Source organism: Pecten maximus, chromosome 18 (assembly GCF_902652985.1).
Source record: "Pecten maximus chromosome 18, xPecMax1.1, whole genome shotgun sequence".
Lineage (NCBI taxonomy): Eukaryota > Metazoa > Mollusca > Bivalvia > Pectinida > Pectinidae > Pecten > Pecten maximus.
In genome coordinates this window covers 10449221-10466920 of record NC_047032.1, presented here as the reverse complement: position 1 = coordinate 10466920, position 17700 = coordinate 10449221, and the positions used below count along the sequence as shown (strand labels likewise).

General features: G+C 38.7%; 1 protein-coding gene across 1 annotated transcript in view; it reads left to right on the top strand.

Annotated features, from left to right (window-relative positions):
- Window positions 1-17700, top strand: part of LOC117316701 (adenylyl cyclase-associated protein 1-like) — a 138946-nt gene that overhangs the window by 46785 nt on the left and 74461 nt on the right. Inside the window, exons 5-7 of the mRNA XM_033871447.1 lie at window positions 4780-4833; window positions 8703-8792; window positions 9073-9158. Coding sequence (XP_033727338.1) covers window positions 4780-4833; window positions 8703-8792; window positions 9073-9158 — 230 coding nt within the window. The remainder of the gene's footprint in view (window positions 1-4779; window positions 4834-8702; window positions 8793-9072; window positions 9159-17700) is intronic.

The following is a 17700-nucleotide window of genomic DNA, read 5'->3' as shown; positions in this document are numbered from 1 at the left end:
GACAGGTTTGAAGCACGAAACCTTGAATAAGTCCGGCGGCAGACTGGCAGATGAATGCTTGGTAGCTATAGAAAGACCCTTATAATAAAAAAAAACATGGAAAATACTTAAATTTGTCTTTTCCTTCTAATACAACAGTCAATATTATTAAGGTGTGTTTTGATAACCTGTATTTTCTGTTTTCATTATGTTTATATATATTTTTTTTTTTACAATTTGTTATTTATTCACATATCAAACCTATACCTTGTCAATCTCCTTTACTGCCCACCGACTGGGTGTTTATCAGATTTACACACCAAGATCAACTTTTTGGGGGAGCAGGCCTCGTAATTCTAAACCACAGATATGGTGAATTTGTTGAAAAAAAATTAATCAGGAAGGAGGCATATTACTACTTTTTTTTTTTAAATTACCCCATGCATGGACAAGGGGTTGGGACTTGTACTAAATATCTACACAACATTCATCTCTGTCATCATTTGGTGGCTTCAGATACACAACCCTGAGTATTCAGATAATCTTCTAATCTGACCCTGAGTAATCAGATAATCTGTCTAATCTGACCCTGAGTAGTCAGATAACCTGTCTAATCTGACCCTGAGTAGTCAGGTATCCTATTTAATCTGACCCTGGGTAATCAGATAACCTGTCTAATCTGACTCTGATATACATGTGACCTTTATAGACAGGTGTTTCTTACATATACATGTGACCTTTATAGACAGGTGTTTCTTACATATACATGTGGTCTCTATAAACAGGTGTTTGTTAGATATACATGTGACCTTTATAGACAGGTGTTTGTTACATATACATGTGGTCTCTATAGACAGGTGTTTGTTACATATACATGTGACCTTTATAGACAGGTGTTTGTTACATATACATGTGACCTTTATAGACAGGTGTTTGTTACATATACATGTGGTCTCTATAGACAGGTTTCTGTTACATATAAACATGTGGTCTCTATAGACAGGTGTTTGTTACATATATAGGTGACCTTTATAGACAGGTGTTTGTTACATATACATGTGGTCTCTATAGACAGGTTTCTGTTACATATATACATGTGGTCTCTATAGACAGGTGTTTGTTACATATATATATATGTGACCTTTATAGACAGGTTTCTGTTACATATATACATGTGGTCTCTATAGACAGGTGTTTGTTACATATACATGTGACCTTTATAGACAGGTGTTTGTACCTTTATAGACAGGTGTTTGTTACATATACATGTGACCTTTATAGACAGGTATTTGTTACATATATACATGTGGTCTCTATAGACAGGTGTTTGTTACAAATACATGTGACCTTTATAGACAGGTGTTTGTTACATATACATGTGACCTTTATAGACAGGTGTTTGTTACATATACATGTGGTCCCTATAGACAGGTGTTTGTTACATATACATGTGACCTTTATAGACAGGTGTTTGTTACATATACATGTGACCTCTATAGACAGGTTTCTGTTATGTGAACATGAGGTTTTTAGTGCAGATTGGACTGTATTTGTTTGGTTAAACTCATATTTTGTCCACTAAGGGTGCTCTGGAGTTCCTGATTCCCAATAATTTCTTTGAGGTTTCTGGCAAATCTTACTAAAATTTTGAAAATCCCTAATGTAATGTTTCTAATTATATCTGGTTTAAAATCCATGCCAATCCCAACAGTTACAAGCATGAATCATAATGACTGAAATATTTCAACAGATTAAAACATCTTTGAAGAATATACCCTTGTGAATTTTCAAAAGAACAGTGAAAACTAGTATTCCACCTTTTCAGAAAAGTTGATGTCTTTGTAACCGGGTTTCTGTATTAAGAAAAAAGAAAGGGAGGAAAAATTCAGCTTCTGTTTTATATCACCCTTCTGTGATTTAAGAAAGTACACACAAAAATTTCTTATTTTTGAAACTGATTTTTTATGGTCTGATTAACAACCGCCTGTAACAGTAAATTAACTAAATAAACATGGTTTTTGTATGTAAAACAAATTATATCATACCAACGGCTGCCGCAAATCAACGGGGACGGCACTTTGATGACTGCTGGCGTAAAAAAAAAATAGTCATGTGATCTCCAGAGTTTTACTACCAACTTATCAGGTGTTTTAACTTTAACATAGAGACGTTGTAAAACTACGAGATATTTCCCTCAGGATAAGCTTTAAATCATAATCAGTGAAAATGATGGTTTTACAAAAATTAGGTTTTTAGGTATAATTCATTCTAAATATCTCAAAAGCAGGAAGTTATTTACGATGATTTTATCGCAGATTAATGTGGCTTCTTTTTGTAATGTCAATACGCCTCATAAATTTTATTTCTCATATTTTAACTGTATATCAACATTACAGTATTGAATCACTTCTCTACATGCGTGTTTGTCATAATGATAGAAATCAATCTGACATAGGAATTTAATTTTTTATTATATATTCATGTAAGTGATATAAAAAAAAAATTATTGCTTTTATATAGTACATTCTTTCATGGTGAAATGGTCGTAAAACTGACTTTCAAACTGATCTAGGTTTCAAGCCTAATATATGAGACTGTATACAGTCAAACCTGTCTATAAAGGACACCAGAGGGACAGATCAAAAGTGTCCTTTATAGACAGGTGTCCTTTATACAGAGGCTAATTATATAGTAAATTGGAAGGAGTGGGTCTGACGAGTCTGTCCTTTATAGACAAGTGTCCTTTATACAGAGGTTAATTATATACAGAGCAACCCGCTTATTTGCATAGCCCTTTTTCCATGACAAAATATGCAAATAACCGGAGTATTCGTATAGGCGGAGTTGGGTTTTGGCCCCTCTTATACACTATGTAGATCGTCAGGTAGGTACTCAAAACGGGCGCTATATGATTGTTTACGTTATTTGCATTAAAAACACCTTTAAAAAAAACATTATTTAAAATATAAGAGTAAATACGAAATAAATGGGTTGTTATTCTTTGTAAATGTACAAATATTTGCATATACATTTGTACTTCATCGTTTACTACTTGTCACTCCGAGTCTGTGGGTCCGATATCGGTCATACACGCGTGGGTTGGCACTACGATGTACAATGTGATCGTTTCAATAAACATTCATTATCGTCTTGAGATGTGTTTTGTTCCTGCTATGAGTATATTAGTTGTTTGATCATAGATGATGAACTGCTTAAGCAATAGACTGTCTTAAATGACCGTGAGATGTGCATTGTCGTTTGGGTTGTTTTGGAAAATGGCGCACACACACAAAGAGTTGTCGTTCCTTACACATATGCCCCCACAATGCAACGCGCCTAGTAAACAATCATGGCGATCGTAACCTGCCTCAGCGAGTGTTCAAGTGCACAGAACACAGGTTTGGATCGATGCTATAATAAATAAACAAATCTCATCAAAAGATGAGACATATCAATATTTTATTCAGTAATTCTTCTTCACAATGCTACTGATATGGTCTGGATAATAACTAAATGTCGATATCGATGCATTGAACATAACCTGTTTTGACGAAGTGGGAACCAATGATTAGATAACGTTGTACATCGTGTCGAATCAATATGCAAGTTAAAAACACTTTTCATAAAACTTTTATTACGGGAAAATCACAAAAATACCCTAAAATCAATTAAAATTTTTCGATTTTTTGGAATTTTTATATGCATATAAGCGGGAGTCGGTGTTTTAGTCGATGCAAATACACGGGATTTAAATACAAAGATAAAGAAGAAAAAAATCGGGACCTGAGAATTTTATGCAAATAAGCGGGATATTCAAATAACCGATATGCAAATAAGTGGGCTCCTCTGTAGTAAATTGGAAGGAGTGGGTCTGACGAGTCTGTCCTTTATAGACAAGTGTCCTTTATACAGAGGTTAATTATATAGTAAATTGGAAGGAGTGGGTCTGATGAGTCTGTCCTTTATAGACAAGTGTCCTTTATACAGAGGTTAATTATATAGTAAATTGGAAGGAGTGGGTCTGATGAGTCTGTCCTTTATAGACAAGTGTCCTTTATACAGAGGTTAATTATATAGTAAATTGGAAAGAGTGGGTCTGACGAGTCTGTCCTTTATAGACAAGTGTCCTTTATACAGAGGTTAATTATATAGTAAATTGGAAGGAGTGGGTCTGATGAGTCTGTCCTTTATAGACAAGTGTCCTTTATACAGAGGTTAATTATATAGTAAATTGGAAGGAGTGGGTCTGACGAGTCTGTCCTTTATAGACAAGTGTCCTTTATACAGAGGTGTCCTTTATAACAGGTTTGACTGTACTTGTGTAGGTATAAGTCTCTGTGTGGTTAACATTTATTTTGCAGTTTTTATCTCGCCTGCGACTTAAGTAGGATGTAATTTTTGCAATTTCAAAGTGCTACCTTAAACATGGCATATTGTTTGACAACTGGCGGATGTAAGGGTGGGGGGGGTGCCCCCTAAAATTGTATGAATCTATTGTGAAATACACTAGAATGCAGGATTTTGCATTTACCTGCTAAAATTTTTCCCGGGGGGGGGGGGGGGGGGGGGGGTATGCCTTTAACCGACCTTGTGTTTGACCACATAGTAGTAGACAACATAACATGTGCTCATCATTCAAGGAATACCATCTAGACTTGTGTGTTAATTCTCTGGGTCTCTGGAAATTCTACTTTAAAGAGGATTGCCTTAGTCCTTGTGATAAGAAGTCTAATTACATGTATACCACATTAGTTCTTTGTTTCATCTGATGTGTGATATATCTATTTGCTGTCTTTTCAGAGTCTACTGGCCAAACTTTTACAGCCTACATCACAAGGCATACAGGAAATTATGGTGAGTTGAAATGGCTGAAAAAAACTAAAACAAATAGATTAGAAATTAAAATGCATCATAAAAATATTACAAAACATTGGACACTTGAATCATAGTGGACACAGGCATTACTGTTTCTATATTCACATCAATATAATTAATTTTTCTTTGTTTTCATGGTAAATACCCAAATTTGATTGGTCGAAAAATTCTTTTCATTCTTCTATGAAAGAAATTCCGAGAATGGCGCGAAAAATGTGACGTCAGAATACGACAATTGACGTTGCGTATTGATTTGAGAAAAAGAATCCCATTTAAAACCAGTAAAATTGTACATAAAACATGTTTTAAATTAGAAAATCATTTTCAAAAATTAATTATAAGCGTTAATGTCAATTATTTTTTCCGCGTAGCGGATTCTTACAGAAGTTTGCAAACAAAATTTGTTTCATACCCCGATGAAACTAAAAAAAATTGACATCAATGCTTAAATAAATTTAGAACAAAGGAATTTCCTTCACATAAAATTATCTGTAGGAAATCGTTGTAAAATTTCAAGAAGGTTCTTTATTTTAGATTTTTTAGCTTGACCGCTGGGATGAAGTCAAGGGGAGGTAATGTTATTCCCCCGGTGTCAGTGTTGATCTCGGCCTCATCTATAGACAGCCAGCTATTATAGTTATTAAAATGGGCATTATGACATCACAATGATTATGATGTCATAAATGTAAAGTTTACTTAGTATTTCTAAAAATAGAAACACCAGGTCAATATCTCAAAATATTAACTTCCATGTAACTGTATATTTTATCTGATGAGAATTGAGGAAAATCAGATGATATGTAATATTATACTGTTAAATAAAAATGAAATAAATGAATAAATGAAAATATTGAATTAGGTAAGCACATGTATAGCATTAACACGTAGCTCTGGACAAAAGTTGTTTACATTGGCTAGACAGATTACTCTTACAGTAGATAATCTACCTGTACAGCTACAAATAATATTTTTAGAAATTATATAACTTACATCTAAGTCATTTAAATTTCTTACTATATATTTGGTTTTGTTGCTTATGTCCTCCTATGACCCTGGCTGTTGTGAGGTCGTTAAACACCTTAAAACAATCATTTGGTTTTGTTGTGTTTCTATAGACGAAAAAAAACAATCATTTGGTTTTGTTGTGTTTCTATAGACGAAAAACTAAAAAACTAAACAAAATACAAAAAACAAAAAACAAAAACAAAAACCAAAACCCCCAAAAAAATACAAAAGAAAAAAAATTCAAGAAAAATCATTACAAAAGAATAAATTGCAACAAAAAATCAAAACAAAACAAAACACAAAAGAAAAAAAATACAAAAGAAAAAACAAAAAATATACAACAAAAAATCAAAACAAAATACGGAAGAAAAAAAATTCAACAAAAAATCAAAACAAATACAAAGCAAAATAAAATACAACAAAAAATCAAAACAAAAAAAATACAAAAGAAAAAAATGCATCAAAAGATAAAAAAAAAAAAAAAAAAATACAAAAATAGTGTTTGTTGAATTGCATCATCTTTATAGATTAAAAAAATGTAACAAATTATCGTTTGAAATGTAAGAAATTTCGTGTTGAGAATCATTTGAAATATCTCCTGCTGTACGTAACTGATCCTTGATCCAAAAGAGTTCCATATGTTGATACACATTGCTTTGTTTACAGTATGTGTTTCCTTTTGGTATGAGTCCGATTAGAAAACAATTAAAAGTTTTAGATTATTACGACATTATACTCCGAAATACATCGTGGAATAGCACATTTGATGGATATTAAAATTTGTTCAGTAATGAAAGTTTTCCGAGAAGCTTATAATGCTGCTGTTTTAAAAATAAAACGTAGATAAAATAATTGTTTCATGAAGGTATGCTCTGAAGTGTGATGTTTTTAATCCTTTTAATAGTGCGGTAACAAAATAATATTAATAGAGTTTGTGTGCTTGATAGATTTAGGTCGTGTTAGCTACAGATAGCTTCAATTTTAAGTTACATTGAAGAGATTCTAGCTGCAAACATTTCAACACAGGGGTCTAGAGTTGATGTATAACTACCTTCCGCTTAAAATTTGTTTATTATACCCCCGCAACGAAGTTAGGGGGGTATTACCCCCGCAACGAAGTTAGGGGGGTATACTGGAATCAGGTTGTCTGTCCGTCTGTCTGTAGACGCATTTTGTCCGGACAACTACTTCTAAACAGATGGGCCAATTCCGATGAAACTTCACACAAATATTAATGATCATGTGTAGATGTGCATGCAACTTTACTTTTCTCAAAATTATGGTTGCTATGGCAACTGGTCACTATAAACAGGTTTTCCGATAAGAACCATAACTTTAAGTTTGTCCGGACAACTCCTCCTAAACCAAAGGGCCGATTTCAATGAAACTTCGCACAAATATAGAGGACCATGTGTAGATGTGCATGCCACTTTATTTTTCTCAAAATTATGGTTGCTATGGCAACTGGTCACTATAAACAGGTTTTTCCGATAAGAACCATAACTTTAAGTTTGTCCGGACAACTCCTCCTAAACCGAAGGGCCGATTTCAATGAAACTTCGCACAAATATAGAGGACCATGTGTAGATGTGCATGCCACTTTATTTTTCTCAAAATTATGGTTGCTATGGCAACTGGTCACTATAAACAGGTTTTTCCGATAAGAACCATAACTTTAAGTTTGTCCGGACAACTCCTCCTAAACCGAAGGGCCGATTTCAATGAAACTTCACACAAATATAGAGGACCATGTGTAGATGTGCATGCCACTTTCTTTTTTTTTTCAAAATTATGGTTGCTATGGCAACTGGTCACTATTTTACTGGGTTATCTTAGTTAGCTTCTAATTAACAGTTCCAATTCACCATTGACTCGTGCAGATTGCGGGGGTATTAGTCAGCCATCCTGGCGACAGTTCTAGTTCAGTATTAGAGTTAAAACTAAATCTCATTTACAATGGTATTTTTACCTGAACTGTTTATGTTGGAAGGGAAATAACTCCTTGTGGATTTTTTGCATTGCAATTAACAGTTTCTTAAAACCTGTTGTTTTATTTTATAAATACAAGTGGCCATGATTGGTTTCTTGTAAACAACACTTTAACTTAAATTACTGTGAATGGTTTATTGTAAACAACACTTTTACTTAAATTACTGTGAATGGTTTATTGTAAAAAACACTTTTACTTAAATTGCTATGAACAGTTTCTTGTAAACAACAATTTCACTTAAATTGCTTTTAATGTTTTCTTGTAAACAACAATTTCACTTAGATTGCTGTGAATGCTTTCTTGTAAACAACACTTTAACTTAAATTACTGTGAATGGTTTATTGTAAACAACACTTTCACTTGAATTGCTGTGAATGTTTTCTTGTAAACAACAATTTCACTTAAATTGCTGTTAACAGTTTCGTGTAAACAACACTTTCACTTAAATTGCTGTGGATGTTTTCTTGTAAACAACACTTTAACTTAAATTACTGTGAACAGTTTCGTGTAAACAACACTTTCACTTAAATTGCTGTGAATGTTTTCTTGTAAACAACAATTTCACTTAAATTGCTGTGGATGTTTTCTTGTAAACAACGCTTTCACTTAAATTGCTGTGAATGTTTTATTGTAAAAAACACTTACTTAAATTGCTGTTAATGTTTTCTTCTAAACAACACTTTTACTTCAAGTCAACAGTCAAGAAATTTGATCTTAAGTCGCATCTTAGGAAAACATTGTAACATTAGCACTGTAGTATCGGTATAGATATCATTATAACAAATTGCTGTGAATGGTTTCTGCAATCAATCATGCGACAAAGATGATCATGTGATGGTTTTGGCTGTTACAGGAGTTTCGTGAGAGTAAAAGACAGAGCCCATTTTTCAACCATCTGTCCACGATTAGTGAATCCATTCCAGGTTTCGGCTGGGTCTCGGTCGTAAGTACTTTCTGACCATACTGTCAATACTACAAGTAATATATATATAATCCCCCTACTGATTCTACTGTCCCGTGCCTATTTCATCAGTAAACACATATTTTTAGTAACAATATAATTATGTAAGTTTCCAAATGAATAAGTATCTCCATAAACTTGTACTCTGTGTTATACTAAAGTTTTATTGAGGGATGAAATGGTCCGTACATCAAGGATATTATATAGATTGATAGAATGTGTTTTAATGGTATAGTTTCAGGATTGTGGTATTTTATTTTAGGCCCCGACTCCTGGCCCATACCTCAAGGATTTCATTGATGCTGGCATGTTCTACTCAAATCGTATCCTCAAAGAATTCAAAGAAAAGTAAGTACAGAAGAGCTTGAACTTTGACCTGTAGTGATCACGAGAACAAAGTTTATCCCTGACCTTTAAGCTATCACCTATGACCAGTACCAAGTTTGTCCCTGACCTGTGACCTATAACTTTTGACCATTACCAAGTTTGTCCCTGACCTGTGACCTCTGACCTATGACCATTACCAAGTTTGTCCCTGACCTGTGACCAATGACCTATGACCTATGACCAGTACCAAGTTTGTCTCTGACCTGTGACCTATAACTTTTGACCAGTACCAAGTTTGTCCCTGACCTGTGACCTATAACTTTTGACCAGTACCAAGTTTGTCCCTGACCTGTGACCTACGACTTTTGACCATTACCAAGTTTGTCCCTGACCTGTGACCAATGACCTATGACCATTACCAAGTTTTTCCCTGACCTGTGACCTATAACTTTTGACCAGTACCAAGTTTGTCCCTGACCTGTGACCTATAACTTTTGACCAGTACCAAGTTTGTCCCTGACCTGTGACCTACGACTTTTGACCATTACCAAGTTTGTCCCTGACCTGTGACCAATGACCTATGACCAATACCAAGTTTGTCCCCGACCTGTGACCTATTTGACTTGTGACCAGTACTAAGTTTATCTCTGACCTTTGACCAGTATCAGATCTATCCCTGACCTTTGACTTGTTACCAGTCAAGTTTATATCCCGACACAATGAACTATTTTGAGTGATTTTCTTTGAAAACTGAATATATTAAAAGACTTCTCACATAAGAGACCACTTTAAGAAGTTTTGGATCTCTGAGTCAAATATCACATTACTTGCGCTGTTGTTTTGGTGCGTTTAATATATATGAAACTATACACGAGATGAACCCAGTGCTCGTGAACATCAGTTTAACTGTGACTTGATGTGCCCAACTCTCAGCAGCATGTTCTTTATAGCAGGGGCAGATAATTCACACCGTTACCAAAGTCATTGCTGTTTATTTTTATGTCAGACCGCTGGTGAAATAACTCCACATCACAAAAGAGAGAAATTACGAAACTTATGTCAAACAGTAAATTCAACATGTCTGTAGAAACAGGGTTTAGGTTTCCAAACACAAGAAAAACCTTGAATCTGCCAAAATGAATTTGCAAAAATCTTGCTTCAAATTTTCTCACTAAAAAAATACTTAAATCTGTCAAAATGACAAGGAGAGAAAAAGTGTTTGTATCTGAAGAGACCTGACAGCAAGCTTACTGAGACCCCAGCTAAAACTTCAACTGGCAACATGTTAAAAGGTTCCACCTCCAAATTACAATATTACAAATACATGTCAGTTCTCCAAACATCTAAGTGATTTTGAAGTGTTTATGGTCAGTGTGCCTTAGAGGCTTGACATAAGGAAATACTTCACCTCTGTATTGTAATCATATGTTAACAAAGCAAGCTTCCAACTGACAGAGTGAAAGGCCTTCAAGTCATAAACTCGAGTGGCCTTGTAATTTGAAATTTTTGTGTTCCAAAAAGAAAAAAAAAATCTTATTATTTGAAAGATAAGAAACTGTCCAATCAGGAAATGATGGATTGCCATTGCTAAGCCTTTCCTGTGTCAGTTGTTTATTCCGGCTTGTACAAATAAAACTTCTCTAAAAATACCAAGACAGTTTTGATTCAGAAAATAGCCTATTCTTCAACCTCTGAGTGTAGTAGTAAATATGGGTTTCATTAACATTTCACACAAACGAAAGTCTCCAGATTAATGGTGCAACAGTAATAAAAGTCAATAACTTTTTTTTAAAGCTTTTCGGGGAAAATACTTTTTAACCCACCATCATTGTCATTAAAATTTCTCACATTTTGTAAATACAACATGATCATTAAGAGAGATTTAAAGAAAAGGAAAAGGAAAAGTTTTTCATCAGACTTTGAACTATAATGAAGATAATAATTGATGATAACTTTTAAGTTTTTAGCTCACCTCGAACGAAGGTCAGTTGGGATTATGTCATGGCGCGGCTTCCGTCGTCTGTCCGTCCGTCAACATTTGCTTCAAATCGCTACTAGTCAAAAAGTTCTTATTGGATTTTGATCAATAGGGGAAATAGAGATAATAAAATTGCTACTAGTCATAAAGTTATTAATGCATGTTGTAAACTTAGCGAGTCTGGACTTCATTATTTCTTTAAAGCAGTTGGGATTACCACACTGTAACCATATATAGCATTGTTTGAGGTTGACAACAAAAGGAATTGAACATGACCACTATTTTGACATTTGGTCAAATCCAATCAGGTGAGCGGTACAGGCCCCATCGGCCTCTTTTTCATTTACCATTATATCACACCAATATAGCCATCTTAAAGTGGTTAATGAATTATTATCTGTGGGTATTGGACCTTTAGCAACCAGCCGATGTCTTTCTCATCTTCCTGTGAAACATACAGCCGGAGCTGCCATTTTGGCACAAACAGCTTAAATATGACATTTTTTGCACTGCCCTACCATGTACTCATTTACAGCCCAGTCGACTGAAACAGAACCGAGTAAAGTATCTTGTTCAAGGATACAACACAGTGCCCATGCTGGGACTCGAACCAGTGACCCGTCGATCATAGCCAAGGTGCGTCCGACCACTAGACCACAGTGCCTCTGACAGATTGTGGTCACCAATATTGCTCTCGGATCTCTTGTATTAATAGAAGTTTGATGATACTATAGATATTGTCTGATTTATTGACAAAAAGTAAAGAGGGTGGAGGTACACGTAGTGCCAGCTACAATACGCTATCTATGAATTATAAAATCACTCACCCCTGCGTGATGTAGGCTGAGCTTTCTCAGCCTGTTCTAAACTTGTACACTGTTTTGTTTCTTTGCTGGGTTTATCGCTCCATTAACAGCCATTGTCATTTTGAGGCAGGGTCTCCTTGTAGTAGTTGGTGACTACCTCACTGGGCAACATACAGGAAGCCCATCGCATGCCATCCAGAGCAGTTAGGGTGAAGTGTCTTGCCCAAGGACACAACCATGACAACATAGACCGGCCCGTTTCTCAGCTTCCCGCGAAAAACAAACTGACACGGGTAGGGAGTGTCGAACCAAGCACCTCAGATCTTCACCTGAGATAATGTGGCCAGCACTCTGACTTAAAAATTGCAGCCCACAAAAAAAAAAACTTGTACACATGTATATTATCATATGTTTAGAAATAACTAGCTAAACTTAAAAAAATCATCTCATATACAAAAATAGATGTGCTAAACTTAAAAAAAAAAAAATTACATATGCAAAAATGAGTAGGACATATTTCATCCTAATTTCATCCTACGATCCAACAAATGATCATTCTACCTCAGTGAGCCAGACAGCTTGCCATGACATTGACCAATCATTACTGAGGTCAAAGGTTATTTGTAGGTCATCTGTACTTTGAGAAATAATGCAGAAAAAATAATTTGGGGCCAAGGTTCAAATGTGGGAAACACCATTCTCAGTGGCATTCAGTTTTCAAAGTCACATGTACTTTAATTCCAGATAACCATTATACATGTTTTGTAAGTGCCAATATTTCTGGCTTGGAATTTTGTATTTTCAACAGCATTTTTGTTTAGAAACTCAAAGTTAGTCTGATGTTGTCATGGGGAACCGTCGCTACGGATACGAGGCTGTTTAATAGTCAACATCGACCATTGTCAGTGTGAAGTTATGGTATAGGTGTAAAGAGAGTGCTATTCTAATGAAAATAACATGAAAGAAAATTCTAACTTATTTCTCTATCAATCATTTTCAACTACACATTTAAAAGTAAATTTATTGTGTTTTGAAAGGAATATTTCATTTCTTTTATTGTTTTTTTTTTTTTTTTTAAGAAATAATGCATTATAAGATTTTACAGTAAACTAGCATCATGTGTATTTGTCAGCCTGGGGAGGGGATGGTTACTATATTTATCAGCCTGGGGTGGGGATGGTTACTGTATTTATCAGACTGGGGAGGGGATGGTTACTATATTTATCAGACTGCATGGGGAGGGGATGGTAACTATATTTATCAGACTGGGGAGGGGATGGTTACTATATTTATCAGCCTGGGGAGGGGATGGTTACTGTATCTGACAGCCTGGGGAGGGGATATATGGTTACTGTATTTGTCAGTCTTGGGAGGGGATGGTTACTATATTTATCAGCCTGGGGAGGGGATGGTTACTGTATTTGTCAGTCAGGGAAGGGGGATGGTGTATATTTGTCAGACTGGGGAGGGGATGGTTACTGTATTTATCAGACTGGGGAGGGGATGGTTACTGTATTTGTCAGTCTGGGGAGGGGATGGTTACTATATTTATCAGACTGGGGAGGGGATGGTTACTATATTTGTCAGTCTGGGGAGGGGATGGTTACTGTATTTGTCAGACTGGGGAGGGGATGGTTACTGTATTTATCAGACTGGGGAGGGGATGGTTACTGTATTTATCAGACTGGGGAGGGGATGGTTACTGTATCTGTCAGCCTGGGGAGGGGATGGTTACTGTATCTGTCAGCCTGGGGAGGGGATGGTTACTGTATTTGTCAGACTGGGGAGGGGATGGTTACTGTATTTATCAGACTGGGGAGGGGATGGTTACTGTATTTGTCAGACTGGGGAGGGGATGGTTACTGTATTTATCAGACTGGGGAGGGGATGGTTACTGTATTTGTCAGCCTGGGGAGGGGATGGTTACTGTATTTGTCAGCCTGGGGAGGGGATGGTTACTGTATTTGTCAGCCTAGGGAGGGGATGGTTACTGTATTTGTCAGCCTGGGGAGGGGATGGTTACTGTATCTGTCAGACTGGGGAGGGGATGGTTACTGTATTTGTCAGTCTGGGAAGGGGGATGGTGTATATTTGTCCGACTGGGGAGGGGATGGTTACTGTATTTGTCAGCCTGGGAAGGGGATGGTTACTGTATTTGTCAGACTGGGGAGGGGATGGTTACTGTATTTATCAGCCTGGGGAGGGGATGGTTACTATATTTGTCAGACTGGGAAGGGGATGGTTACTGTATTTGTCAGCCTGGGGAGGGGATGGTTACTGTATTTGTCAGCCTGGGGAGGGGATGGTGTATATTTGTCAGACTGGGGAGGGGATGGTTACTGTATTTGTCAGTCTGGGGAGGGGATGGTTACTGTATTTGTCAGTCTGGGAAGGGGATGGTGTATATTTGTCAGCCTGGGGAGGGGATGGTTACTATATTTATCAGCCTGGGGAGGGGATGGTTACTGTATTTGTCAGTCTGGGAAGGGGGATGGTTACTGTATTTGTCAGTCTGGGAAGGGGGATGGTGTATATTTGTCCGACTGGGGAGGGGATGGTTACTGTATTTGTCAGCCTGGGGAGGGGATGGTTACTGTATTTGTCAGCCTAGGGAGGGGATGGTTACTGTATTTATCAGACTGGGGAGGGGATGGTTACTATATTTGTCAGACTGGGAAGGGGATGGTTACTGTATTTGTCAGCCTGGGGAGGGGATGGTTACTGTATTTGTCAGCCTGGGGAGGGGATGGTGTATATTTGTCAGACTGGGGAGGGGATGGTTACTGTATTTGTCAGTCTGGGGAGGGGATGGTTACTGTATTTGTCAGTCTGGGGAGGGGATGGTTACTGTATTTGTCAGTCTGGGAAGGGGATGGTGTATATTTGTCAGCCTGGGGAGGGGATGGTTACTATATTTATCAGCCTGGGGAGGGGATGGTTACTGTATTTGTCAGTCTGGGAAGGGGGATGGTTACTGTATTTGTCAGTCTGGGAAGGGGGATGGTGTATATTTGTCCGACTGGGGAGGGGATGGTTACTGTATTTGTCAGCCTGGGGAGGGGATGGTTACTGTATTTGTCAGTCTGGGAAGGGGGATGGTGTATATTTGTCCGACTGGGGAGGGGATGGTTACTGTATTTGTCAGTCTGGGAAGGGGGATGGTTACTGTATTTGTCCGACTGGGAAGGGGGATGGTGTATATTTGTCCGACTGGGGAGGGGATGGTTACTGTATTTGTCAGCCTGGGGAGGGGATGGTTACTGTATTTGTCAGTCTGGGAAGGGGGATGGTGTATATTTGTCCGACTGGGGAGGGGATGGTTACTGTATTTGTCAGTCTGGGAAGGGGGATGGTTACTGTATTTGTCCGACTGGGAAGGGGGATGGTGTATATTTGTCCGACTGGGGAGGGGATGGTTACTGTATTTGTCAGCCTGGGGAGGGGATGGTTACTGTATTTGTCAGTCTGGGAAGGGGGATGGTGTATATTTGTCAGACTGGGGAGGGGATGGTTACTGTATTTGTCAGCCTGGGGAGGGGATGGTTACTATATTTATCAGCCTGGGGAGGGGATGGTTACTGTATTTGTCAGCCTGGAGAGGGGATGGTTACTGTATTTGTCAGTCTGGGAAGGGGGATGGTGTATATTTGTCAGACTGGGGAGGGGATGGTTACTGTATTTGTCAGTCTGGGAAGGGGGATGGTGTATATTTGTCAGACTGGGGAGGGGATGGTTACTGTATTTGTCAGCCTGGGGAGGGGATGGTTACTGTATTTGTCAGCCTGGGGAGGGGATGGTTACTGTATTTGTCAGTCTGGGAAGGGGGATGGTGTATATTTGTCAGTCTGGGGAGGGGATGGTTACTGTATTTGTCAGCCTGGGGAGGGGATGGTTACTGTATTTGTCAGCCTGGGGAGGGGATGGTTACTGTATTTGTCAGCCTGGGGAGGGGATGGTTACTGTATTTGTCAGCCTGGGGAGGGGATCGTTACTGTATTTGTCAGACTGGGGAGGGGATGGTTACTGTATTTGTCAGCCTGGGGAGGGGATGGTTACTGTATATGTCAGACTGGGGAGGGGATGGTTACTGTATTTGTCAGCCTGGGGAGGGGATGGTTACTGTATCTGTCAGCCTGGGGAGGGGATGGTTACTGTATTTGTCAGACTGGGGAGGGGATGGTTACTGTATTTATCAGACTGGGGAGGGGATGGTTACTGTATTTGTCAGCCTGGGGAGGGGATGGTTACTGTATTTGTCAGCCTGGGGAGGGGATGGTTACTGTATTTGTCAGCCTAGGGAGGGGATGGTTACTGTATTTGTCAGCCTGGGGAGGGGATGGTTACTGTATCTGTCAGACTGGGGAGGGGATGGTTACTGTATTTGTCAGTCTGGGAAGGGGGATGGTGTATATTTGTCCGACTGGGGAGGGGATGGTTACTGTATTTGTCAGCCTGGGAAGGGGATGGTTACTGTATTTGTCAGACTGGGGAGGGGATGGTTACTGTATTTATCAGCCTGGGGAGGGGATGGTTACTATATTTGTCAGACTGGGAAGGGGATGGTTACTGTATTTGTCAGCCTGGGGAGGGGATGGTTACTGTATTTGTCAGCCTGGGGAGGGGATGGTGTATATTTGTCAGACTGGGGAGGGGATGGTTACTGTATTTGTCAGTCTGGGGAGGGGATGGTTACTGTATTTGTCAGTCTGGGGAGGGGATGGTTACTGTATTTGTCAGTCTGGGAAGGGGATGGTGTATATTTGTCAGCCTGGGGAGGGGATGGTTACTATATTTATCAGCCTGGGGAGGGGATGGTTACTGTATTTGTCAGTCTGGGAAGGGGGATGGTTACTGTATTTGTCAGTCTGGGAAGGGGGATGGTGTATATTTGTCCGACTGGGGAGGGGATGGTTACTGTATTTGTCAGCCTGGGGAGGGGATGGTTACTGTATTTGTCAGCCTAGGGAGGGGATGGTTACTGTATTTATCAGACTGGGGAGGGGATGGTTACTATATTTGTCAGACTGGGAAGGGGATGGTTACTGTATTTGTCAGCCTGGGGAGGGGATGGTTACTGTATTTGTCAGCCTGGGGAGGGGATGGTGTATATTTGTCAGACTGGGGAGGGGATGGTTACTGTATTTGTCAGTCTGGGGAGGGGATGGTTACTGTATTTGTCAGTCTGGGGAGGGGATGGTTACTGTATTTGTCAGTCTGGGAAGGGGATGGTGTATATTTGTCAGCCTGGGGAGGGGATGGTTACTATATTTATCAGCCTGGGGAGGGGATGGTTACTGTATTTGTCAGTCTGGGAAGGGGGATGGTTACTGTATTTGTCAGTCTGGGAAGGGGGATGGTGTATATTTGTCCGACTGGGGAGGGGATGGTTACTGTATTTGTCAGCCTGGGGAGGGGATGGTTACTGTATTTGTCAGTCTGGGAAGGGGGATGGTGTATATTTGTCCGACTGGGGAGGGGATGGTTACTGTATTTGTCAGTCTGGGAAGGGGGATGGTTACTGTATTTGTCCGACTGGGAAGGGGGATGGTGTATATTTGTCCGACTGGGGAGGGGATGGTTACTGTATTTGTCAGCCTGGGGAGGGGATGGTTACTGTATTTGTCAGTCTGGGAAGGGGGATGGTGTATATTTGTCCGACTGGGGAGGGGATGGTTACTGTGTTTGTCAGTCTGGGAAGGGGGATGGTTACTGTATTTGTCCGACTGGGAAGGGGGATGGTGTATATTTGTCCGACTGGGGAGGGGATGGTTACTGTATT